Source organism: Columba livia, chromosome 10 (assembly GCF_036013475.1).
Source record: "Columba livia isolate bColLiv1 breed racing homer chromosome 10, bColLiv1.pat.W.v2, whole genome shotgun sequence".
Classification (NCBI taxonomy): domain Eukaryota; kingdom Metazoa; phylum Chordata; class Aves; order Columbiformes; family Columbidae; genus Columba; species Columba livia.
In genome coordinates this window covers 8,524,540-8,550,094 of record NC_088611.1, presented here as the reverse complement: position 1 = coordinate 8,550,094, position 25,555 = coordinate 8,524,540, and the positions used below count along the sequence as shown (strand labels likewise).

The 25,555-nt window shown below is 36.0% G+C and overlaps 1 protein-coding gene across 21 annotated transcripts in view; it reads right to left on the bottom strand.

Annotated features, from left to right (window-relative positions):
* CACNA1D (calcium voltage-gated channel subunit alpha1 D) overlaps positions 1–25,555 on the bottom strand; it is a 220,938-nt gene that overhangs the window by 34,615 nt on the left and 160,768 nt on the right. For 8 of the 21 annotated variants that reach the window (XM_065075301.1, XM_065075293.1, XM_065075304.1 and 5 more), the window contains 14 exons: positions 24,523–24,610; positions 23,945–24,052; positions 23,730–23,782; positions 23,324–23,470; positions 22,403–22,604; positions 21,048–21,206; positions 19,645–19,755; positions 14,909–14,992; positions 14,497–14,580; positions 4,703–4,741; positions 4,153–4,281; positions 3,343–3,408; positions 1,508–1,599; positions 17–176 (listed from right to left, as the gene is read on the bottom strand). In XM_065075301.1, the coding sequence (XP_064931373.1) occupies positions 17–176; positions 1,508–1,599; positions 3,343–3,408; positions 4,153–4,281; positions 4,703–4,741; positions 14,497–14,580; positions 14,909–14,992; positions 19,645–19,755; positions 21,048–21,206; positions 22,403–22,604; positions 23,324–23,470; positions 23,730–23,782; positions 23,945–24,052; positions 24,523–24,610 (1,522 nt within the window). The remainder of the gene's footprint in view (positions 1–16; positions 177–1,507; positions 1,600–3,342; positions 3,409–4,152; positions 4,282–4,702; positions 4,742–14,496; positions 14,581–14,908; positions 14,993–19,644; positions 19,756–21,047; positions 21,207–22,402; positions 22,605–23,323; positions 23,471–23,729; positions 23,783–23,944; positions 24,053–24,522; positions 24,611–25,555) is intronic. The other 13 variants (XM_065075303.1, XM_065075292.1, XM_065075291.1 and 10 more) reach the window with 6 other exon arrangements.

Below are 25,555 nucleotides of genomic sequence, written 5' to 3'. Positions count from 1 at the left end.
CACAAGCTAGACTCACCAAAAATGCACAAAGCATATAAAAACTGATAAAATAAATGATGGCAAAATTGCTTCCACATGTGTATTCTTCCCCTGGATTATAATCGGATTCTGGATCACAGCGTTTTCCAGGCAAACACGCCAGCATTATTTCCTGCCAGGCTTCTCCAGTTGCACACCTTTGCAAGATCACAAAGAGAAATTAAGCATTATTTGATCAAAATGGAGTAAAGATGTAGTAAGGTGTTAAATTATGATAAAAAGATTGGAGCTGTACAAGTACAAAAGTGAAGACAGATCATGAACTTCTCAGAGCAGGAACTAATTTAAAAAATACGGAACATGTTTCAGAAATTACAAGCATAGGTCTGACAATAGACACATTCTATAAGGTAGACTGACACACCATAAAGGCTTGGATGTAAAAATCTGAACCCCAAACTGTGGTTTACAAGTTAATATTTTTTACAGTGAACCTGCTGTGTATGAAAGCTGTGGTGTGTATGAAAACCTGTTATAAAAGTTGAAAGTATCTCTTTGTGAAAGATGAGTTGCCTTTTCATCAGCATGGTTGAAGAAATGCTTGTCTCTAACTTGTGCTGTTGAATATTTTGCGTAGCTGGGTAATGCCTGTGTACAGACTAACTATTTCAGATATTTAAAAGACAACTACATATTGATGACATTTTTGGCTGTGTTCATTTCCTAGTTTCAAAGGCAGAAGTCTTTATATGCATGAAGCGACTGAGATCTCACTGGGTGATGATCCTGAGCTCAGGTAAGGGATGAGTTGCCAGTTTTGCCAGCCAGGGTAGTAAGGATGCTCAGGAGCCAAGCGGAGTTACAGAGTCACAGGCAAGAGAACTCTCGAGGCTGTCACTTTTAGAGGCATCCCTTTTTCATGTCATTCCCTCTCCTTGCTCCAAGACATTTTGAAGCACTCCTGGCAAATGTTTACCCTCTTCTTAAGCTCTTTAGTGATGGAGATCCCATAATCTCTCTACATCAAGATTTAGCTGTCTTTGCCATCAGAAAGTTTTGCCTGCTGCTTATCTGATATTTCCCTTCTGCAGCTTACACCCTCTATTTCTTGTGATTTCTTCAGCAAATGCAAATTTATTTATTTATGTTTACAACAACTTTTCATTTTTTCAAACTCTCACGCTAGCTGTGCTTCTAAAGAGTACAGTAAGGGCACAGTCTTTTTCACTTTTCCCAACACCTACATGGTGATGTGAGGGCTGATCATATTTGGGCTCTACCTCAAGACAGTAACTCCATAAATGAGATGTTTCACAACATCTGTAATGAGTTTAGGTCTGTATCACTTGATTAGAACCCTGCTGTGCCAACAGACACTCAGGACACAGCCACAGATCGTATGTTCTTGTTATGCTAAATGGCTTCTCGCTTGCAAACACACTTTGAACAAATCCATGGTCCAAGAGCTACAGACATTTTTCATAGATCAATTAGATGGGATGCATTGTCAGAGTTAAGGTTTACTTACCTGAAGAGAAGCAGCACAGCTTGGGGGAAAGTCTGAAAATTGTTGTTTCTGTTTATTTGGTTGTTGTCCCTCATGGCCACTTTTCCAAATACCTACAGTAAAACAGGATTTTGACTTTCATCCTAGTGACCTGTACTGTGAGGAGCTGTAGGCCTTGCAGTCTAAACTTGCTTCAGTGTGTATGACAAACACTTCTACAAACACACATTTTTTACTCTCTTTAGACTTTCCTGATAATGATGCAAATGGAGTAAATTTATCACAAGATAATTCTTAATAAATTAACGCAGCATCAATAAACCATTATAATACTAATACACATTCCTACATTTCAAGTGAGAAAATATTATTTGTTTTAAAGTAGCACCTAGAGTCCTTTATTGATATTAAAGCCCTATTCAGCTAAATATTGTACATACTTGTAGTAAGAAAAAATTGCTGTCCTGAAAACCTCAAATATAAATAACGAGAGATGCAAAGATGGAAACCAAAGCACAGAGAGTCTGAGCATCCTGTCTCAGCCAGAGATGGAAATGAGTTCTATTCCTCAAAATTAAATTGCAGTTCCTTGGCCACAAGACCATTCTTTTTTCCCCAGAATAATATATTTCTATCCTCTTAAAATGCAGTAAAGGCTGTTACTAGAGAAATTAAAACCATTATGCTCTGTACACATGCTGCTGGACTGCAAGGGCATTGTTTTTGGATAAATGATGAAAAAAATCAAGAAGCAAAACCACTACCCATAGTGTATTTCTTCTGTTCATCTCATTTAATTAGGACCTCCCTTTGTGTTGATTTGAAGAACTTTACAACTTTGAAAACAAAGGAAAACATCTGTAGAGTTTTATGGAATGCAGAATTATCCCAAGGCCCCATGAGAAAAAAATAAAATAAAATAAAATAAAATAAAATAAAATAAAATAAAATAAAATAAAATAAAATAAAATAAAATCTGCAGCCTAAATTCAGGACACCTATCAGGAACTTCTTCCAAAGTGCTGATGGTCACCCAGCCATGCTCCTCAGGCACCTCCTTAGAGAAGCACTAAATCTTGTGTGTGGCACAGAGACGACCACGCAACTCAAACCGTGCTCCCAAACACAGTTCCACGCTCGGTGCCTTCACTGCTGCTGTTCTGCAACCTCTGAGTCCCCCTCAAACAGCACCCTGTCCTCACACTGGAAATGGCCCAGCAGGAAGAATGTTAGTAAGTTTCCTGCCAGGTTTCTCCTATCTGGCCATCTCTAATTACTGTGACTGGAGAACTGGTTGTGCCCTCCAGCACTGCTGCTGGTGTGAGGAGTGGTGCCTCCATCCCAACAGCACTTTGACCACTTACCAAATTCCTTTCTGTGCTTGTACATCTTGCACAGATATCCTACCCTTGATTAACAACAGGCTCAGCTTTGCCTAAACCTGCAGCTAGTTTTTTTTTTTACTAGTTCTATTATTTTACTAAGGGTAATACTTTAAAAAAAAAAAAAAAAAAAAAAAAAGCTTTAATGCTTGATTGCCAGAACAAGTCTATAGTTTTAAAAAAAATCATACATTCTTTCATACATTCATGCATAGGAATACACTTCACAGTACATGGAAGGGAAATTGCTCCTTTCAGTACACCAGAATACTATAAACTCACACCAAGTTCTTCTCTTGCATCTTTTTGGATTTTCTGATTACTAAAATCACAGCCAAAATAAGATTTTTACATTACTCTGAAAGCTCTGCTTTATATGTACAGCACCACTATCCAAGGAATAAGCACCTTAGTAAACAAGTTTCAGAGTAGCCAACACTGTACTTTAATACTAAAAAAAAAATCTATAATTACCTGCATTCCAATGACAGCATAGATGAAGAACAGCATGGCTATCAGAAGGGCAACGTAAGGCAGAGCCTAGAAACAGGACAGGTGCATTGTCTTTTAATAATTTCACATCTTAATTTCAATTTCCATTTACAAAACTGATTTCTCTGTACAATACAGGATTTTACAAGACTTTTCTTCCTATGCAAGTGCTTAAAATGTTATTACCCATCACTCTTAATATTCTGCTGCATACAACGAACAGAAGCTTCATTATATTTCATATTATTTCTGCCAGAATTCCAGGGGAAAGAATAATCTTTAGCAGTTTTAAATGTTATTTTCATTACTGGTTCTGACAACACAAATATACTTCCTTCTATACAGTTAGAGTTCCATTAACTTCAAATGCATCAGAGTTTTCAGGAGCAAGGATTCAAGTATCCATTTGTTACAGTTACAAAATCAGTTTTCTATTAAAAAGTAGATTAAATTCCTCTTCACAGTCATCTAATGAAATGTGTGGAAGTATGAGATCTGTGTATGTGAAACCTATCCTATCCCTTTTAGATACACCAAATATTTTTTTTATTAAGTACTGTAGAAATGTCATGGCAACAGCTAATATTAAACGACAAAGAACGACCCTTCAACTCACTGAAGTAACTGGTGAAGTTTATTTTGGCATTAGTATGCAAATGTATTTAAATACGTCATTATTGATAGCAAGAGTTTCAAAAGAAAGGTTTTTTGCACTCAACAGGGTATTGCTTCATTAAATTTGGTGTATAAATGGCTATAATTATAAAGCAATTTAGAAAAAAAATTGCTAACCTGAAATGACTTAATAAATGTCCACAGTAAAGTTCTGATTCCTTCTCCTCTGCTGAGCAGCTTCACCAACCTCATCACCCGGAAGAGACGGAAAAAAGTGATGGAGATTCTAGCGCTGTCTTCAGAGTTCTGAAGAGCATCATGGAGAAGTCAAACCAAATAAAAACTCAAACATGCAACACTTCCAGAAAAACAACATCAAATGCAAAGGTGGAAGAGGTAAGATTTGAAAATGTATCTTGAAGGCCTTTTCACCTTGATAAGCATGATATGAAAGGAAAAATTACATGCTAAAAACACAGGACCTGTAGAAATGCTTCACACATCACATGCATTTCCAAGTTTTCTGGTTTGTTAATAAGGACCATATTGGGTTTGTTTGTAGTAGACTTCAATAGTACATTGACAATGGATGCAAACCACTGCATAACACCTTTGTAGTAAGACAGTTATGAAAAATACAGAAAAAAAAATTGGTGGAAAATAGACATGGTAAAAAGAATAAACTCAAGTAGAGGTAAAACCACTGGGGTCAGCTTACTAATCTTACCCCAGACTCATCAGTTGTGACTGTTTCAGTTGGCTTTGGCTTTAAGAAATTAAGAACATTAAACATTAAAATCAAAGAAAAGATTAAAAAAAAATCAGCTTAACCATAAACAGAAAGAAGAACATTTTTCGTTTCTAAATGTAAAAGAACATCTTTCAACTCAATATACTTCCTGAACAAATCGTTAATATCCTATTAAAACCTTTCCTTTGGCATTTTATGTTGGCTGACTCATACTAAAATCTGCTGGTATAAACATGATTAAAAGAGTCAATAGAAAGTAAATACAAAATAAAATATCTGGTCCTATGTAAGCCAAACCAAATTAACAATTGCCTTCCACAGGTGGTATGAAATTGTAGCGGTAAGTCTAAGTAAAACTCAAGAATAAAGCTTTGGGGTTAAACTAGGCTTTCAAGATCCCTTTTCTCCTGTGCTCTTTTTGAAGATTAATTACTCCATCACTGGGATCTAACCACATTCAAGTAATTGTGGTTTCTATCATACCAGGTGCTTCCCTTAAAGCCAAGTAATTCACTTGAGTTAACTCAGTGATGAAACTTTACAGCATTAGAACGACATTAGATCCCAGTGATGGGTCTTAGTCTCTTGCCTATAGCATCCTCCTTTTAAAGGGGCACCTTTCAACAACTATTGACACATAAAGCAGCAATAACCATGATGCACCTTCAGTGCTGCTTCCAACACATTGTGGATGCATCGGACATGATCAATGCTGTGCTGGAGTAAAATCTCAAGTATTGACATCACCCAAGCTAAAACTTGGGGAGAAGAAAGGGAAAAGAGAGAAGCTGATTCTGCTGAAAATACTGGCAGTGTATTATACAAATATACTATGGTAAAAAAAAAAAAAAAAAGCAGTACCTTGTTAAAATTAGATCATTAGTGGTATTTATTAAAATACTAATTGTTTTGTCTAAAGGTATGAGAAGGGGAAGATTAGGTAAAAATAACTGTTCCTTCAGCTACATGCAGTCTACATATTTATATCTTACTGCCCTGCCAGGATACCAGTGTCTTTTGAAACAAAGAGTTTTAAAATTATTTAAGGGATTATTACTGAATTGATGCATTAAAATTAACCAAATCCCAGGCCTCCTCATTAGACTTCAGTAAACAGAGCATTTATAAGGTACACAAAAAAATGTGCTGCCAGGGAAAGACAGCTGCTGCGCTAGAAATCCCCTGCATATGTCAACAATTTGAAATAAAAATCATCAAAATATAGATTAAGGAGAAATTCATAGTCACAAACATCGTAAATGGCCAAATATCACACAACATGGAAACAGTCTTGTAAAGCTGTCTACCTACATCAACCAAAGACCTGTACTAGTGTACACAGACCCACATTGCTACTGACTTTTTTGTACAGAAAATATTCATTTTTATCTGAAACTTTTAAAAAGACTGCAGAAGACAAAGCCTGAAATGTTGTATCAATCTCTGGTGATTGACTCATGCTGAGCTTGATACTGTCTTAATCAGTGAGCAAATTCCTTAATTAGAATTCAGTATTTTGTATAATCAAAAATTAGATTACATATTTGACAGAAACAGAAGAGATTAAATTACAGTATCATCACAAAAAGACAATTAAAAAAAAAAGTAGTAAAATGTTGGATTTTGCATATGGGCTTTTTTCCCGTTAGCTTTTACAAGAGAAGGATTGGGCCCCAAATAAGCTAGAACAGTGTTAGGATAGCAATACGTAATGGGATACATAAGAACAGAACAAGGATACTTTAGTCCTACAGATTTTTATTTAATTGCTTTCCAAAATAAAAAAGCAATGAAGAATATACATTATGATTTGGTTATTAAAAAACCCTGACAAAAAGAAAAGTCAGTAAACCCCCTTTTTTATATATACCTGTCTTAATAATTACTTAATTCTCACAAGAGACAAGATGACCAAAATCATGTGAACAGTCCCACTGCAGGTGCTCAGGAATGACACAACTTTTCTTTTTGTCTGAAGGGCACTGAATACACTGGTGTATGCACGGGAGTGTGAATGCACACTCCTCTCAAAAAACACTCTTTCTCAGCTTCTTTACACTAAGCAGCCCCTAACCGTCTGTCTGTGATGGCTGATCTGCTGTTGCAGGGAAGTGTTAGGACATCGTATGCAAGAGATTAGAAATTATGGACCCTGGAAAGACCAGGCCAGGACTGAAAAAGGAAAACACCCTCTTCATAAAAAGCTAATTGTACAAAAATATGAAAGTGAAGATAGATGCTAAAAATAAACAATGAAAATGAACTCTTGATACCAGGGGATTTTTTTTCATACTGGAGCTGAAAATATTCAACTTCTGCCCATCACTGGCCAAACATTTTGTGTACTGACATTTTAAAGTGAGCATATCTGATTTTTTACCCTCTCTGGCATTTCCCTCTGATAATATGGCAGCTTGTTTTATATTACTAATTATAATGAATCATAATGAAGCTAATATAATGATATAAAGAAAACACTATTCATACTTATTTACAAAGGAAATACTCATCTAAGAGACAAAGTTAGTTAACATTTATGTGTGTCCATCCAGCATGAAATAATATCAAGATCTGGAAAACTAAGATTAAGGTAACACAATCTTCAGTAACAATAACAGGCAGACTGACAATAACAGAGAAAAATCTGTTTTCTACAGATGAGGAAAAAACATATACTACCCAAAGACATAGTCTTATTTGCAACTTCAGTAATATTGCTTGGCATGTACACACATAAGTAGGTGGCACATTATGTACATTTATGGAAAGTATTAGAAAAGACTTGAGATTGAGGAGAGAGCAAGTTGAGCAGAGTGGTTTTTTGGATGATAGTTGCTGAGGATGCAAATAAAACATGTCCTTTGGTCAGGCAATCTACCTACAACCTCCTCTTTCCCCTCACCTTCCACCAACCATTCCAATCCTACTTGTGTCCCAAACGCTTGGGGACTGGCTGGTCATTATTATGACCATTATTAGTCCCCAGTGGGACTACACAATTCCTAACAGGACACATGCGCTTACTGGGATTACTGCTGGCACTCTGGTGATGAGCACAGCTGGAATGAATGAACAGCTTCTGCCTGGCTAACAGGTGCACTGCAATGAGGCAAATGAGGACAGAGACTGGCTTAATTATTTTACTTTTTCTGCCAGCCATGTGACAGCTACACTGAGAGCCTAGTTCAGCAAAGTGCTTTCTAACTATGTAATTTTAAGCCAATTCTTAAATATTTCAAGTAGGCAGTAACGTGGTTTTCCAGATTAATCAAAATTCAGCACAGCACCTTTCTTCCCCGAACCTCAGCCCTCAAAAAAAATTAATCAATAATCAACCTATATTTCTGACTCAATTATTAAAATGTTTGCAATGTGCTACCAATTTTGGTCAAGTATTTATTACTGCTTATGGAAAAGTTTAGCACATTTCCCAAACAGTGACTCTTCATTACACTCTTCATATCACAACAGAAGTTCCAAATAAGCATCCTAACTCAAAAAAGCTTCAATGTCAAAACTGTGAATAGTGTGAAACAGATTGCACCATGCATTGGAAGCAAACTGTAGCTCTGTGTTTATGACAAAATAAACATCACAAAAAACAGTGGATATTAGTACACAGTGCTGGTCACAGGTTTCTTTTATACGGATTGTGCCAAAGGGTATGAGAACGTGCCAAAACACACAAGCACATAGTGATGATGTAATCATGATTACAAATACAAAAGGAAACATCTGAAGGACAAATACGTATTATGACAATAACATATATAGGAAAGCATTCAGGTTGCCAAAATATCTCCAGAAATGTGTAGTGTGTGTGGGTGTCTGTATGCATATATGTATATACCTATGTGATTTGTTCAGAGAGTAATTACTGGAACTCAAATGTGCTAGTAAGTAATATTCCTCATGGTCTTATCAGCACTCTCTCTATTCCCCATTCAATATGAACCAAATGCCCATGTACACAATTTAGTAAAAATTTTGAATCTATGTGAAGAACCCCAGAGTAGAATAAAAAAGTATATTTTCCCTTGGAAAATATGTATTTAAAACTCTCACGTTCATAACTAACATGTTGAAAGCATAGGGTATGATAACTAATATATATTCAGTTGCGCAATAAAGTAACTAAATTATTTGCATTAACACCTTCATAAAAGCAGCTCACAAATGTACTTCCATTTCCAAATTAAATATTGCAACACAGTGTAGATTTCATATTAATGAAAGCAAAGCCATATGAAAATGTATGTGAGAAAAATAGAGATATATTTGCAAAAATCCACAAAATGTATTACCAGTATTCAAAAATATCAATTACTAGCAATAAAACATAAGTTTAAACATACAATACTGATAGATAAAGTGGGATTCAAACTGAATTGAACTGCTTTTGTTCAAAATTGGAATCCAGAATCTCTTATGGGAGGTAGATATGAGGTTTTCAATCTGCTCCTCCACACAAGCAAGATCAGCTCTGCCACCACTTCGAATGAGGAGAGTGGGCAGTACCTAAATACAAGCACCAGCCCTCCCAGCACACACACCATGGGCAGTCTAGTCAAAGAGCATCCCACTGTTGGCAAGGCAACAGTACACAGTGGATTGGGCTGGAATGGTAATAACGGCATTCCTCCTTGCCAAGTGGCCCAAGATGCAATTCTGGTTTGGTGAGAGACTTTTTGGTGTGTGACACCACTACTAAGCACTGTTAGTTGTTACGGTAGCGTGAGCATTGAATAAGCCTCACGTGTCTACAGGGGTGATCCAAGACATAGCATTTCCTGAGGGGCTCAGGAGGAAGATGTCAGTGCTGTTCCTTTAAGCCCTATTTCAGCAAGGAACTTGAATCCTTCTTAAGTTCATGCATAAAATGAGTCCCATAGGGACTACATAAAACATTTGCACAAAAGAGGAAAGTGAACTCTCCATTATTTTTCTCGACATTTTGGCAGCACATGAATGGCAAAATAAACTTAAATTAAAAGTGTGAATTAAAACCTCTGTAACTACTACTGTAATAATGTGGTCATGCCTTTGAAGTCATCAAGTGCTGGTCATCCAAATAGTTTCTGAGCTGATGAATAAGATAATTTCTATACAGACAGGCCAGATTGAATTTTGTCTGTTACTTCCATTTAAGAAGTTACTTGTTTATTCAGAATTTATTTCCAATTTATTGATCTCCCATCATCTTAATTTATATAAGACCATCTCCCAGAACAGACTGACCACATCTTTTATCTCACAATCACGACTCTGCTTTTGTAATTGAAAAGGAACCATTTTTATGACCAGACAAGATCTAGTGTGTCAAGTGAAACTTTTTGAAAACAAAAGGTTACAAAATCCAAAAGTAATTACGAAGGTTTTAGTCGTGTTTTTAATTTTTTTTATTGCTATGCCATATATATTTACTTATACATACTTGCCTCTAAAAATTTCTAAAAATAAAATGAACATGAAAACCAATTAGGTACATAAAATAAGAATTGGTTAAAGGATGGGATATTAAATGACAGAGTCAATTAAAGAAGCAATCATAGAAAATAGAGTATTGCCAAAATATATGTTGCTCTGAGGTGGTTCATTTCTGGACCTGGTCACTGATCCAGTCCCTGAGGATGCAGAGCAGTCCTGTAAATTGCTGAACACATTAAACACTCATTTCCAAAGCACCAAAAATATTCAAAACACAGTAATTTCCTGGACTATAAGTGAATGGGAGGTTACTGGATCAGAAGAATCAGTCTCAGGGCACCATATATATTATTATAAAACTTCTAAAAAATAAGAAAAGGAACAACAAAATTAAGAGATGACATTTAATTTCCAGAATTTAATACTGAAATCAGGGTGAAATGTAACTAGAAAGTCCAGCCCATGCTCGTGAAAAAACGGGTCAGATACAAACCTGTTATATACTAGAAGAACTTGCTGGCCTTTGGAAATAGTCAAAATCTACAAAGTTAGACTATCAGAATGATGCTGAGCTGCTTCTACAGCATGAAGCAATTATATATGCAACTCTATAAGAATGTTTAGTTCATCTTGATTACATTATTTTAGGTACTCACTTTCTTTCAAGACTCCTTTTACATTGATCAACTAAGATGGCTGTACTTGTGCAGTTACAACTGCAACCAGATGTGATCTGACATTAACGCCAGCAGCTTACACTGTTTCAGATCACCCCTCAAACAAGGCTGAGCTTTCCCAGTTTAAGAAGTTTCTATTGTGGGAATTTTTTCACAGGTGCCATCTCAATCATGCTTGAAATCTCATTGAAAACAAAGTCTGGTCAGCATATTAGCAGAGCTGTAGATTTCCCAGGATCATGGTCAGCGCTAGATGAAAAGCATCGGGGGAATGGCACAATTCAGAATGCCAAAAAATATTAAGACAAAGGTCCTAATATACCAAATTTGAATTCTAGATATTCACACAAAACTAATGGAGTAGGAATAATTCAGTAGAATCAAACTAATAAAAGTAATAAAAATCTAAGAAATTTTCCTGGACACGCTGCATTTTTCACTGTTTCATGTTGAAAATGGGAAATCAAGCCCAGAAACATATAAAAACTCTGATACATTAATGACTTGCACAAACAAAGCACAAAAAAGTGGAAAAGACCAGGAACAGACAATACTTAGTACACAGATAGTTTGCTGTGCAGTACCAGAAGACACTAAAGACAGGCCTTTTGCTAGTGCGTGTAGCATGAAAAACTAAGAAATGCCGGTGCCAGTCGCTGACTGAGGTGTGCACATTTCCTGAAGAAAAGTATCTCCAGAATGTTCTCAAGGTGACTGTGTGGTTTACTAAAATGACAGTGTTCTCCACAGCTGAAAGCTCAGCAGTGACCACTTACAAGCAATGCTGTCAAATTAACACTGCCCATACAGTGTTAAATACGGAGTTAAATAGAGGGACATCTTCTGTGACCACAGAAGTACATTTGAGCTGATTTTCAACCTCTTCACAATCAAGCACATTTTGCAGTTCTTACGGAAAGCTATTTGAAATGATTGGTCTTTTTACACTCCTCAGATATTATGCTTATCTACACCAGTAATACTGTGAATGGAAATAGTGGGAAAACTGTAAATATTTGAGCTGAAAGTTTAAAGGAAACTTTTCTGGGGAAAAAAAAATAAAGGCAGCTTTTAAGAATCTGCTCTGTGAACTGTAATTACACTTTGAGAAATGTCTCAGTGGGACAATGCAGCTCTGTGCTGACTGACCCTCCCTGCCAACTCAGGCTCCTTCAGTTCACAGATAGAAGGGTCCATTGCCTGCTGAGAACTGAGCAAAATCAGCCTGAAATCCAAGGGGCAAACTAAGGTCCTTGTACTCACACATTACCACCTCATTCCTCCATTGTTCTTTCCAGTAATGCAAACAGCTATGAGATTCTCATAGTTTAACATAAAACCAGGATGGAACGGTAAAGTGAATCTGCCTTCAAATTATTTTCATCATGTTTACTCTTTGAGATGGCAGTGTAGAATTTGCAGCTTTATAAAGAAATTTAATGAGCCCTCTTTAATGAGGGCTAATAGACTCTGTGTATGCTTGAAGGTATTCTGCCATCTTAAAAAAATAGATAAAGGAATACATTTGTTTTCTATATTTGGTTGAAATGCATTTATAATAGGTATTACTATGCTTACCAGACAAACTAGAACCAAAGATGATTTAAAACTATGTAGATCACCGTGTCCCAACAGTAGCTCCTGCCACTAATTGGTGGTGTTTGTGCCAACGCTAACACGCTCTGAAGAGAGAGTGGGATGGGTACAGTACAACAAGGATTTCCTTTGGCAGCAGCCTCGTCCACTGCCGTCTGCCCTACCACGGCCCACACTATTGCCAGGACTTCGTGCTCAGCACCTCATCCAGCCAGCTGTGAAGTCCCCAAGCTCCTGCGTAAGCACAGCCCATAGCGCTGTGGGGATGAGAGGGGCTGTGGGTGAAGGCTGCTTAAGCTCACAGAGATGCCAAAAGAAATCCTCACCAAACCACGGCCTCAGTCAAGACCAGCCTGACAAATCTAAGCTCCTAGCAGGTGTTCTGCTGATCTGAACAATGCACTGAAAGCCAAAAGCTCTCTTCTAGACAGATCATAGTTAAGAATTCTGCATTTCCTTTTTTTTTTTGTCCCATGTTCCTAGGCAACTTTATTATCCTCATATTCACAGTTCCAAAATCAAGGTACTATTTAAATAGCACCAAGGGTATCATTTATGTTGTTGACTGGAGGAATGTGACCCTAAGAACGGGGTTCCTAACAGGAACTGCTTTGGAAAATAAATGTCAAAATGTGTTTTCTCTGAAAAAAAATGTTTCAATTAAATGGTAACGATATGCCCAGGATGGATTTGCTTCCCCAAAATATGATAGAGATATTGCAACTTAAATATTCACCACTGCAAAGTGTTTATTCAAATTTAGAAGTAAAAAAATATGTATATTAAATATCCCTACTGAAAAGAAACCATTTGAGCAAGTAATAAAATCCACCGGGGGAGGGTGGTGGGGGGGAAGAAGTCAACCAAGTAGCTTACTAAAACAAATTTAAGAAGAAAGGAATGTTATTAGGCAGCTCATAAACTGTGACCACTGTACAAAAATATGGAAGCTAAATAGAATACTAAGCAACTATTTGTATCTACAGTTTTCTCTGTTTAATCTGTTCTTTGAGACAGGGAAAATATGTGAATGTTGAGGATCTCCTGCATTCTGGGTACTTCTGGATAACAGCTCTCAGAATGGTAAGCAGGTGAGATCTCCAGCAGGTGGAATTCGCTGGCCTCAGCCACTGAGCCTGTGAGCTCCCCACACAGTTCCAGGGACTGGGGAGGATCCAAGTCTCACCTCTGCAGTCTCCCTTCTTAAGGTCTCAAGAAGCATTAGAGAAAAGAGGGACTTCCCTCTGAAATTTTAGTTTGACTAGTTAAACAAAGGAACATGTAAGTATGGAAGCACTTGCATATCTACTACAGGACTGGGATTCTTTTTTGTGATAAAGCTTCCATTAAAATCAGCAAGTCAGATGGAAAACAGGCAAAAATTAGTATTTCCCTATTTTTTCTTTGGAAAGGGATATTTCTTTTGCCTAAATACCCATATACATAATGGACATCAGTCAAAATTTGGGTGAAAAGATAGAATTTTCCATGTAATTCAGAGTAATTCAGATTTCAAAACATTTACTGCAGGACCGGTAAAGCAAAAGGAATTGGGAAAAAACCTCACAACATTCTATTTTCCACAGCATGGAAAGCCTGACTTTCTCTATGTACCTTTCTTCTGCTACCTCATGAAATATGAATGCTAACGTCACTCTAAGAAATAAAACTCCCACAGAAAAAAAAAAATTATTTGTTAAACTGAGCCACTGAAACAACTTACAGAATCTTCAATTATCTTGGTCATGCTACCTACAAAAATCATTTTGTTTCAAGTAAAATAGTAACAGAGACTTCGTTCCTTTTTTTATACATAAAATGTGTTAAATATTTTCTGTACATATATAGAAAGATAATTTTCATGTCTCACTGCTGTGTGCATGTGCGGGTGCATACGGGTATACAGTTTTCTAATAACAGCTTGTACAAACATCTGTATCAATGTTTCAGTCTTTGACTTCAGGATAAAACATACTTTTCTTAAAAAGGATTTTGGGGGTTAAAATTTACATTTTCTGAATTTCTTGATGACAGCAATTACTTTTTAGTGCATGAACAGTTGCTACTTACATTAACTTCTGTTATAGCAATATCAACGACGCTACCAACAACAATTAAGGCATCAAAAGTGTTCCATGCATCAGTGAAATAGTGCTGTTAGGACAAGCATTCAGCAGAAAGAGAGCAAGAGAAAAACACAAACAGAAAAAGAGAAGAAAAGGACAGTGTTATAACACAGAAACGCTCTAGGCTTCTCTGATGTACCACTATACAATCTAATCTTTCCCTTTAATAGCTAAAAAAAATTGGTAGAGAAAAAGGCTATTTATTTCCCATATCAACATAATTGACCTATGACTGGCCTGTACTCAAACTTTAGAAACATCAGATCAAAATCTGTGACTTGTCCAGATGATGGAAATAGTGGGGAGACAGAGAAAGAGAAGTAGGGACTGGGGAAAGTAAGCTGGGGTATACTCACATCAGCTTCACTGAGAACGACGTCTACTATGCTGCCAATAACGATGAGGGAGTCAAACGTATTCCAGGCATCACTAAAATAGCCCTGAACAGAGCAGGCAGGGTGCAAACGTTTGTGATTACACATGAAATGTCAAATATTTGCATACTTCTGTTTAGTTTTGCATAAACAGAAATCAGTTAAACAAAACCTGTGGTCTAATGAGAAAACAAAATGAAACAAACAATATTGCCTACTGAAGGAAAAGCAACATATATGTGCATGTGTGTGTATATATATATACTTCATATATATACATGTACAGACACACACACAGACACGCACACACACACACGCAGTACACATGCATAGCACACCATCATAGAAGCACAAAGTTGGCAAGCAAGCCACCATCCAAAACTAGTTTTGGACTTCTAGTGAGGCTGAAAAGTACTAACATATACACCCTAACAAGCAAGATAAAATCCCTTTAATAATATTTCTACATGACCAAGCCAATTGAAACCTCCTTAACATTGATGACTTTATGATAGTCCTCTCTAAGTGACTGCTAAAACTATTCAAAGGCTCAAAGCTCATCACTGGTTAATTGTGCATAATTATTAACATGGAACGGTATATAAATATTACAGAACTGATTTAATCTGCTGTTCTAGGTTTAATATAGAAATTTGCATTACACTCACAGTTGGGGCCTGATTCTGTAACCAGTGAAGTCAGTGCTAGGAACCACAGTAATTTGAACAATTTCTTAATGCTTTTAATGCAGCCAGTCCAAAGCCTGAAAATTCATTTTCATAAATTGCTTAGTCACCCTTCTGACATTTTATGTCTTTAATTATACTCCCTATTTGTGTCACATGCTTTGATTCTTTGCAATTAATAATCAATTTGAGTCTTGGGGCAAAAACCAACGGTCATGGATTTGGCCTCCTAAGCAAATGTATCCATTTCTAAAGAGCTCCTGCACAATTCCCTATTGCTGCTCCTTTACTCATCCTGCTGCACAAAAACAAGCCATTCCCAAAGTTTCTACTAAACATCAAGCTGAACCACCTCAACGACATGGACATTTGTAATCCTAAAGAGATGAGCAGTTGCCAACTAAAGGTGGGGAGCTACTCTTGTAATATTCTTCCTGGTCATTCCTATTCCTTATTTTTCTAATGTAAAAGTAGGATCTTTCCTGACTTTAAAATAGCAATTTTTAAATAGATACATAAAATAAGAGACTACTGGCAAACAGCAAACAGATAATCAGCACAATCCTGAGGTGTGCTATCCATCTTCCTTTACAACAGGAACCCAAAAAGGTTCTCCAAATAAAGGTTAATTTCAGCTACAGAAAAAATGACTTCACTAGACACACTACAATATAAAGCACTGAAATAACAAATTCACATTTTGATTCAATATAGCTAAAATACTTTACACATTTATTTATTTTATGAAACCTTTTCCATCAGTATAGACAAATATTGTTCAAAGTAATATGTAAAGCAAAAGCATACAATAAACAAAAAAAAAACTAAGAGAAAATAAAGATGGTTTTGGAAAAGGGAGGAATGGACAAGTCACAGCAAATAAACATCATGCAAATAAGTTGTTTTCACCACTGCAATGACCCAAGATCAATTCACTTACTAGCCATCTTTCCTTTTTTCTTACAAAAATCTGATGTAAAATGACATGGAAAATCATTACAAGTTTAAGTAACAGCTAGCTATCATGAAGCTGTACATATGGTATGTGTTGACATATTATTTTAGATTGCATAGCTGTATTTTATTTTGTACTGTACTAAACCATGCTAAGTAACAGATTTTAGCAAATGTGAAGAACAGTGTGAAGAAAAAAGGCCTGCTCTTTTAACTTACATTATGAAAAATTTGTTCATTGAGAAATGCTGAAGGATAAAATCACAAATCCTGGGGAATATGTAGCCATAGAAAATTAACAGCAAAATATGTTTCTATAAATCTACCACATAAATATTTTAGTCCTTTTAGTGCTCTTGGAAAGTTTAGGGTCTCGTTCTGCAAAATACTGTGTGTTCCAATCTCCCAGTCAAGAAGTGTGCCAGACACCCAGCATCACCTTTGATATCTATCACTTATCCAAGTTTTATATATTTCACAGCTGTCTGCAGTACCTTGGTTTTAAACAACACAATATCATAGTAAGAGTAAAAATAATTTATAGTAGCCTTAAGTTTTCATGACTAGCATAACCAAAAGATCACCACTTTCACAGGATTTTTGTGAACATATTAAGGGGACACTGTCAAGCAAATGAGATAAAAACTAACGCGTTTTTATCTACTCTTATTTTTACAGAGTGAGTAATGGAGTTTTTATTTTACGCTTTGAGTGTCTTTGAAATAACTTTTTAAATGCACAAAATTAGTAAATTGTCCATTCTGCCAGACTAGACTAAGAAACCCACCAGTGATACAAACATAGTAGTAATGAATCAGTCTTTCCTCATGGACCCTAAAGCAAAGCATTTAGCGGGGTTTCAGATTGTCCCTATTATTATTAGATCTTAATAGGAGTTAAAGCAATTAATTGTTTTTTCAGCATGTATCTACTGTAAAATTTTGATTACTAAGACATTCACATTCTGCTTAAGCCTGCTGGCTGATTTGCAGTTATTAATGAACTAAGTAATATGCGTTGCAAATAGGTATTTTGTTAAGGAGTATAGGACCATTAAAATAGTTAAAATCTTCAAGTAACAGAAACAATCTTAAAGATATTTAACTCCCTTCCCTTCCTGATAATTAATCTCTGCCAAAAGTCTGATTAATATCACGGCCTTTTAATCACATCCTCCTAATTAACAAAGTTTAAGATGTTCTGCTTCTTATAAGGGAAAGAAATTTGGGAAATGAGAACCTTTTACTGACAGTGTCTGCCCTCCAAACTCTCAGGGTTCAGATCCAGTGATCTCTTACAGTAAAAGCATCCGATCAGATAGAAAGCATGTTGCAACAGAGTTAAAACTCAAATTGTACAAAGTATTAATACTGAGACCAGCATTAAGACACGGCATTTGATAACGAGTAGGAAGCTCATAATACAAATGGAGTACTGTGATTTATACACTCATGATCAGATCGCTATATTTTGCATTAGCTGCTATTTCTGTCTACAGTCACAAGTGCATGGAGAACCATACAAGGATTCACAATCTTCTTTCAAAGAGCAGATGATAAAATGCAGCAAAGTCTCCTGAAACTTCAGTGTGAAGCACAGATATAGAACAGGAAATACAAATCAGGAAATACAATCAGCATACTCATGACACCGTGGTCCACATATCTGAGCTCTCTCCTCTTGGGCCTCATATTGTGTTATTTTTAATGTGAAATCCTTAGCATTTAAATGAGATAGGTGACACAAAAATACAAATAAATTCATTTGAAATGTACAATGGACTGGACAGCGCAGAGCGAGATGACGGGAGTGGGTAAGCATTCACCCAGAACTCCACACTTCACATCTCAACACCAGACCTCAAGCGATGTATAATTTATTTCTGCAGGCAAATACAAGCTAGCTTTAAATCAAGTAGCTCAGGCTCCACAGCGGAGCTCATGACTAAATGCAAGCTGAATAAATAGTTCTCAAAAGCCAGAAAGTAGTTATACACCTACTCCATGCTGAGCTCTGGGCAGCCATGACTGCGTTGCTCTCAGTATCAGAACTAAGCTTGTTTAAAGCAAGAACAGGGTTGCCCACACAGCCTACAGCCACCCAGTTTGCTACTTAAGACCAAGGAAGGGCACAGTTCATAGTCAATTACAGATGCAAATACCCTGATTACTTCTAAATGGCAACGAAAAATGAGAAATACCAGCACTAGATGGTGAGATCAGTAAACTTCAAATGGTGTGACTGGCTTTTTTCAAATTCCATGTATAATGAGTGACCACACTTGACTTACTTACACAGATTTAAGCCCGAAATAAATATTGATTTCTTTGTACTGAAAATAAAATCTAGTTTAGTTTTTCACTATTAACTTTTGCACTGACATAAATGGGGCATGAGAACTGAAAAAAAAGACTGCAGTAACTGTTACAGTCTGATTCTCACCTTTTTTAAAATTTAATAATTATAGCTAGCAGTTTCTTCTGCAAATCTACTTTTGAAAATGTGTTTGCATGGTTCATTTTGACAGTGTCCCTTTAAGGCAAAAAATCAGCTGCTCACTGTGGGGCCTTCTACCAAATAGTGTGTATGTGTAAATGAAAACATAAACATCTAAAAAGGCTATTGAATATGCAAATTATTTATGTGTAGGTTTGTAGTACTTGATTATATTTTATAAAGTAAAAACTTTTGCATTTTAGAATAGGAAATATAATATAACATCCAGGTCTTTATTGGAGATTAATTTAGGGTAAAATTATGAATGTCATACCATGAACAGGAGAAGCAGTAATGTTTGTAACAGGAAATTACTTATCTGATTTACAAAGGGACATTTTCATCACCTCAAAATATTCCAGATCTCATCAACCACCTTGTAATATTTTTATCTGGTATCTGTATTTCAATTCCTGGAGTTACATATACACATATTAACAGATTCACATTTCTATTATGATTTCACTGATAAATGTGGGAAACATAGGTTCTTTCTGTTGTTTGAATACTTAGCTAGCATGAAACTTACGTTGTACTTAATTCCCGTGGTGATGACCTAATTAAATCATAACTAAAACTTACCTTGGGTTTGAATGCAATTAGTTTCAAAACCATCTCAACAGTGAACACTCCTGTGAAAACCATATTCATAATGTCCATTGCATCATTAAAGAGCTTAGACTGTCCATAGTGCTGTGAATGAAAAATACAATACTTTTAGAAGTAAAGGCTTTAAAATATTAAGTGAAAGTAAGGCAACCTAAGACAGAGTTGGCAAAAGTGCTGCACAGGGAAGTATTTTCCAATAGTATTTATGATGCACACCTATAAACATACAAGACTAGATTAATATGTCTGGTCAAGAATGGATTTCTTTAAATCTATTCTGTTTAGACACTAAGTGGAACTGTCAATCTGCTACATCCTAAGGGAATCTCCAGAGAGAAGGTTTTGAGAAGAAAACTGTCCCTCAATAAAAGAGTATTAGACAATAGCATTTTCTGAAGATTCATATGCTAGGTTTTGAAATCACGTAACCTCGTGTCACACCTGCTTAGAAAGCCTGCAGTATGTTAGTCACAAAATAAGATACATTGTGTGGGAGTGATATTTTTAGGAGGGCATGCAAGTTTACTGAAAAAAGTAGAATGGTTTTGTAAATTTAAACCATTATCTTTCTTATCAAAATCTGAAGTACTAGGGAAAAGGAAGAGACAACTCGGGAAAGTAGGCAAGAGAAGTAGCTGGCGAAGAACTGCATAGATAACATACAAAAACTAGAATAATATATATATACACACACAAAAGCCCCCACAAAAGCAAAAAGAAAAACACACAGGCATATATAGATACACAGCTAACATACAAAAACACGTTTGTGTGAGTTTTGCATGATCATGCAAAACTAGAGTTGCTCTGTGTATTAAGTTTTTAAACTTCTGAAGAAGATAAAGGCACAGAGGATAGAAATATCACAGAATGGTTTGGGCTGGAAAGGACCTCTACAGATCATCCAGTCCAATCCAATCCAATATGGAGTGGTACGTATCCAAAATGAACACTGAACAAGTACAGAAGCTACACAGAGGTGAAGTAATGCTTAAAGGCACTGCATAAAATAACATGCTAGATAAAAGAATCTCAGGGTTGAGAGAAACGTTTGCTAACAAAATTAGACTTTCATGTTCTCTTCAGATTTTCTTGCACATGTATTATCTTGGGAACGCACACATTTAATATAAATTAAACTATGCTGCAGGTACAAAATAAAGCTCAAAGAGCTTCATTAGGTTAGGAAGTTCTTTATCAACATGAAGCTGTTTTAAACAATTTACTTCATAAGACTGATGAACAGATTAGAACATGTCACAGAGGTGGTTGTTGTTTTTTTGTTTGTTTTTTTTAATTTCACTTCATAAATAAATACAGATTGCCATAAAAGAAATTTATGCCAACAGCTTCAAGAGAGTTTCTGGTTTTCCTACCTGCATAGCCAAGCAAAGTGTGTTCAGCATGATGAGGACAAACATGATGTATTCAAATCCAGTAGAATTCACCACATACCAAAACTTGTACTGGTAAGGATTTTTTGGAATATATCTACGAAGAGGACGTGCCTTTAAGGCATATTCTACACACTGACGCTGCAAAAGCAAATACATCAAAATTGTCAGACTATACCTAACAGTAAATCAACTGATAATATAATTAATAAGTACAAATTGTTAAATATAAGTCTTAAAAACAGGCAGTCTATCTACTTGATATAGAGGTTTGTATTATTAAGTGTTAATAAAGTAATCAAGTAGCTTACCAGTCCTCACTTGGTTATTTACAACTGTACCTAATCATATACGCTATTCAGCCACATGCAGAGAATTAAATAATATTCATGGAAATTCTGAAATGTTTTGCCTTTATACAGTGTAGTAGTATACAGTAGTATACCATAGACCATATGTATGTATATGTACAGTATATGGCATGACTATTAACAGCACGACTATTAATTTATCTAAAAGTCATGCTTTGTCTTTACTACATTTTCAACCACCAATGTAACCGCATAGCATAAAACCCCAGAATCAGCAAAACCAATACTGATGAAGTGCTATTCCTAACAGATCAGTTAAATTGCCCAGCAAAGCCATATCATTTATGTAGGAACATCACAGATTCAACCCTGACTCTCTTACTGACTGAAATCTTCATGTAGGCTTGGTCTTGCACTTGTCTGTTGAAGAACACTTATAAAGCTGACTGATGGGGCACAAAATGCAGAATGAACGTTGGCTACAGTTTATGTGTGTTAACAGTCAGACAAGAGTACCTGAAAAATCAGGACTGGTAACTGGCAAGTTTCTCAATCAAAGGATTAAGCAATAAAAGGGGATACTTTCAATCTGAATTATTTCAATCTGAATATCCCCTGTGAATTTCTAAATAAAGAGAGGGGGTGATTGGGACAGTACAACATTTTGAACACTTTCAGACTATTTAGAACACAACATTTATTTTCCTCTTCTTATTGTAAAACCTACCTCTGCCTACAGATAAGCTGGCAAATGCTGTATTCCTAACATGACACCAACAAAGTGAGACACTAAGAAGCTAACAAGCCTATTGTAACAGCTTTCACAATAAAAAGACTGATATATTTGGCTTATAGAAAAAGGAATATACAATGACCTGAATACCTACTGATAGTATGCACTAATTCCACTTTTTTACTAAGATATGTGTTTGGTGCCCTCTTCTGACCCAAAGCAGAAAGGAAGCTCTTAATGCATAAATAAAAATGAATACTTCCAAAAGTTAAGAGTTCGTTATTTATCTTAACCTGATTTTTATCCAGCTCGCAGTTCTTATACTCTTGTTCTCCCTGTTCTTGAAATGTAACAATCACAAAACCAACAAATATGTTCATCATAAAGAAAGCAATAATGATGATATAGATGATGAAAAAAATGGAGATCTCCACTCTGTAGTTGTATACAGGTCCTACATTCTCGCCATTTGAATCAATGGCTTTGTATAGCAGTCTGAAAAACAAACAAAATTTTATCTTTATTAGCATTAAAATATCAAAAGAGAGTAAAATATGCAGACCTAGAGGACAGATTTCAGAAATGATCTGCTATTCACTGCTATCTTTTTCTAGTTACTGACAGTAACTGGTAAACAAGCATATTGAAACCAGAAGAATCAGACCACACAATGCTATATTAAAAAAAAAAATAAATAAAGGTAATGAGCAGATGGTTGTATTTGATATTATGCACACACACACACACACCCTGCGCAGTGTTATCCTCTAAGACTTTTCTCATTTAGACAAATAATGAGTGGTAGTTTGCCCTTTCTGGGCCTCTCAATGCAGTGTACTCTTGTCAGATTTTATAGTAAAAGTTTTATTCAACGGTCCAAAATTTTCATATTAGTATTAAAGGGCACTGATGGATAAACATCTAAAAGATTACTGCCATTAGAGCTCATTATATCAAAAGTAGCTGAAATATTAGGGATCAAACAATATTTTTAAAGTTTGCCCTTTCTAGACAGAGGTGAATGAAGAGACACAGGAAAAAAATGCACAGATTCAGAAGGACAGTAGGCTTTTTGCCTTTCTCCATTATGTAAGTTTTTATACAATCACTTAAGACTGCTTTGTTGCTCAGAACTACCCGGTAAGTGATGAAGAACTGTTCTGGAAAATGTAACTGTCTTAACAATGCTGTGAAAACATGGAGAATTCACTCACGCTGGCCAGCCTTCAAAAGTGGATACTGTAAAAAGAGCCATCATAGCAGACAGAACATTATCGAAGTTGAAATCACTATTTTGCCAGACCCTCTCTTTGACCATTGGATTATCAACATCTCCGTCTTTATAAACAATGTATATCCCTCTGCGGGAAAGAAACAAACTGTTATTAATGAAGTATTAAATTAGCTTCAGAATTATTCAATGCTCTATTCAAAACAGATTACTTTGCTCTCTCCCTAAGCTTGTTTTATTTCCACGCTAACCTTTGTTTTCTGGTGGATTTAAAATTACAATTTCATTTTACAGAAAAGTACATGGCCTGACACATGCCTGCCCATATCTGCTACAGTTTAAATTATTCAAAATATAATGTGTCATTCTTAGACCCAAGATGTTCTCACCGGCATTCCTCGGGATTCTGCTTTGCCTCATCCGTGCACCTGTAGAATTTTCCCTACACGTAAAACAAAAAGCAGTGACAAAATGCAGAATATGCAAAATAAACACATTTAGACTGATTGGTTCAGAATGGGATGACCCCAGCTCCAGCAGCAAGCCATCAAGAATTCAACTCAACTTTGCTTTTCCTGATGCAATTTTGGACTCATCTGCTTACCTTGAACAGCTGCACTCCGATACAAGCGAACATGAACTGCAGCAGAGTTGTAACAATCATGATATTACCAATAGTCCTAATGGCCACAAACACACATTGAACGACATGCTGGAAAGGAAAAAGAAAAAAAAAAGTCTCAATACATACTGTAAAAGCCTATTTTATCACATTCAGATTATTTTTTTAAAACTACTGGTTTTGTGTTGTCAGTAATTTACCTACTATCACAATTAAACTTGTTTTTTAAATTTGTCTGTAAGTCTGTTGGCACAGACCCATCAACATCAACTGACTAAAAATTATAGAAGCGTTATGGAAAAACAATTAACATATTGCTCTGGCATGTTGGTTCACAGTCAAAATCTGCTCTCCATGGCACTGGCATTCCTGCACACACAAACTGCTGTACCTGTGGGCAGAACCTGGCCTAATGTGTTTAAGAATCAGGAACTGATTTATGTCCTTGCCCTGTGAACTCCTCTCAGCAATTTTTCTTATGCACAAATTTTTAACCTGAGGAGAGACTGAAGAATCAGGCCAACGGAAATACAACTTAAAAAAAATAAATAAATAAACACCTTAAGTCCTTTTGCTCTGTTTATTGCTCTCAGAGGCCTCAAGACTCTTAAAACTCTGAGGATCTTCACAACCGATATAGCACTTGATCTAGGGAGGAAAAAAAGTTATTCTGTTACTTCTAAGGAAACTGATTTTATTATTAAGAATAACAATGTTCTTGCAGCTTCCTTATACATGAAGTTTCAAAAAAGTCTCAAGATATATATGCAAGATTTTTTAAAGTATTTCTTCATCCTTTTTTAATATTAGAAAATAGTATCAATCTCATAAGTACCATAGGAGTTACTTTGATTTCTGGAGCAGCTTGGGAATTAACAGTCTCAGAAGCTTATCTGACACTGTAATGCAGTTAAGTTTGGTGAGGAGCAAAGTAGTTCCCAAATTATATGTCAGTGTTGACAAGCTGTTTCAAGGCTCTGGAAGTCCTGTAAATCAATTAATACCAAAATTTCCAGCCTCCTCGAGATGAAAAGATCTCAAATGAACCACATTAGTCTTGTTTAAATAGCTAAGACTGCAGTTTGAGGAAATAATAGCAGACAGCCTTTTAAAGAACATATTGTGAAACTGAAAGCTTGTGTAATAGGGATGCTAGCACAAGCAGAATACAAAGCGGGAAGCAGTTGACTGACAGCCAGCCCTTGCTCTTTTTGAAGTCACTAAGGGCTTCACAGATGATTTTAAATGAGGCAGTACCGCTCAGTGAATCAGTAAGCACCTTGAGACTCTTTTATTATCTTTAGTCTCATCCAAACAAAGCAAAACAAATCTCTTCACTACTACTTACAGTCCTGATTATGGTACAACTTCTCTCCCCTTCAAATACCATCCACTTACACACCCTAGTAGGTCAATGCTGAAAGAGCAAGCTCATAGAACTTGACTGTAGATGTGGCAATAGCACAAAAGAGGGTAGATAAACCTCCTGAGGCTCCAGAAATTACTTGATATACAATACAGTTTCATGGTGCTCTTCCTTGTTCTCTTGGTAATAGTGGGAAGTAGTAATTTGTTTCCAATCCATATTAGTAA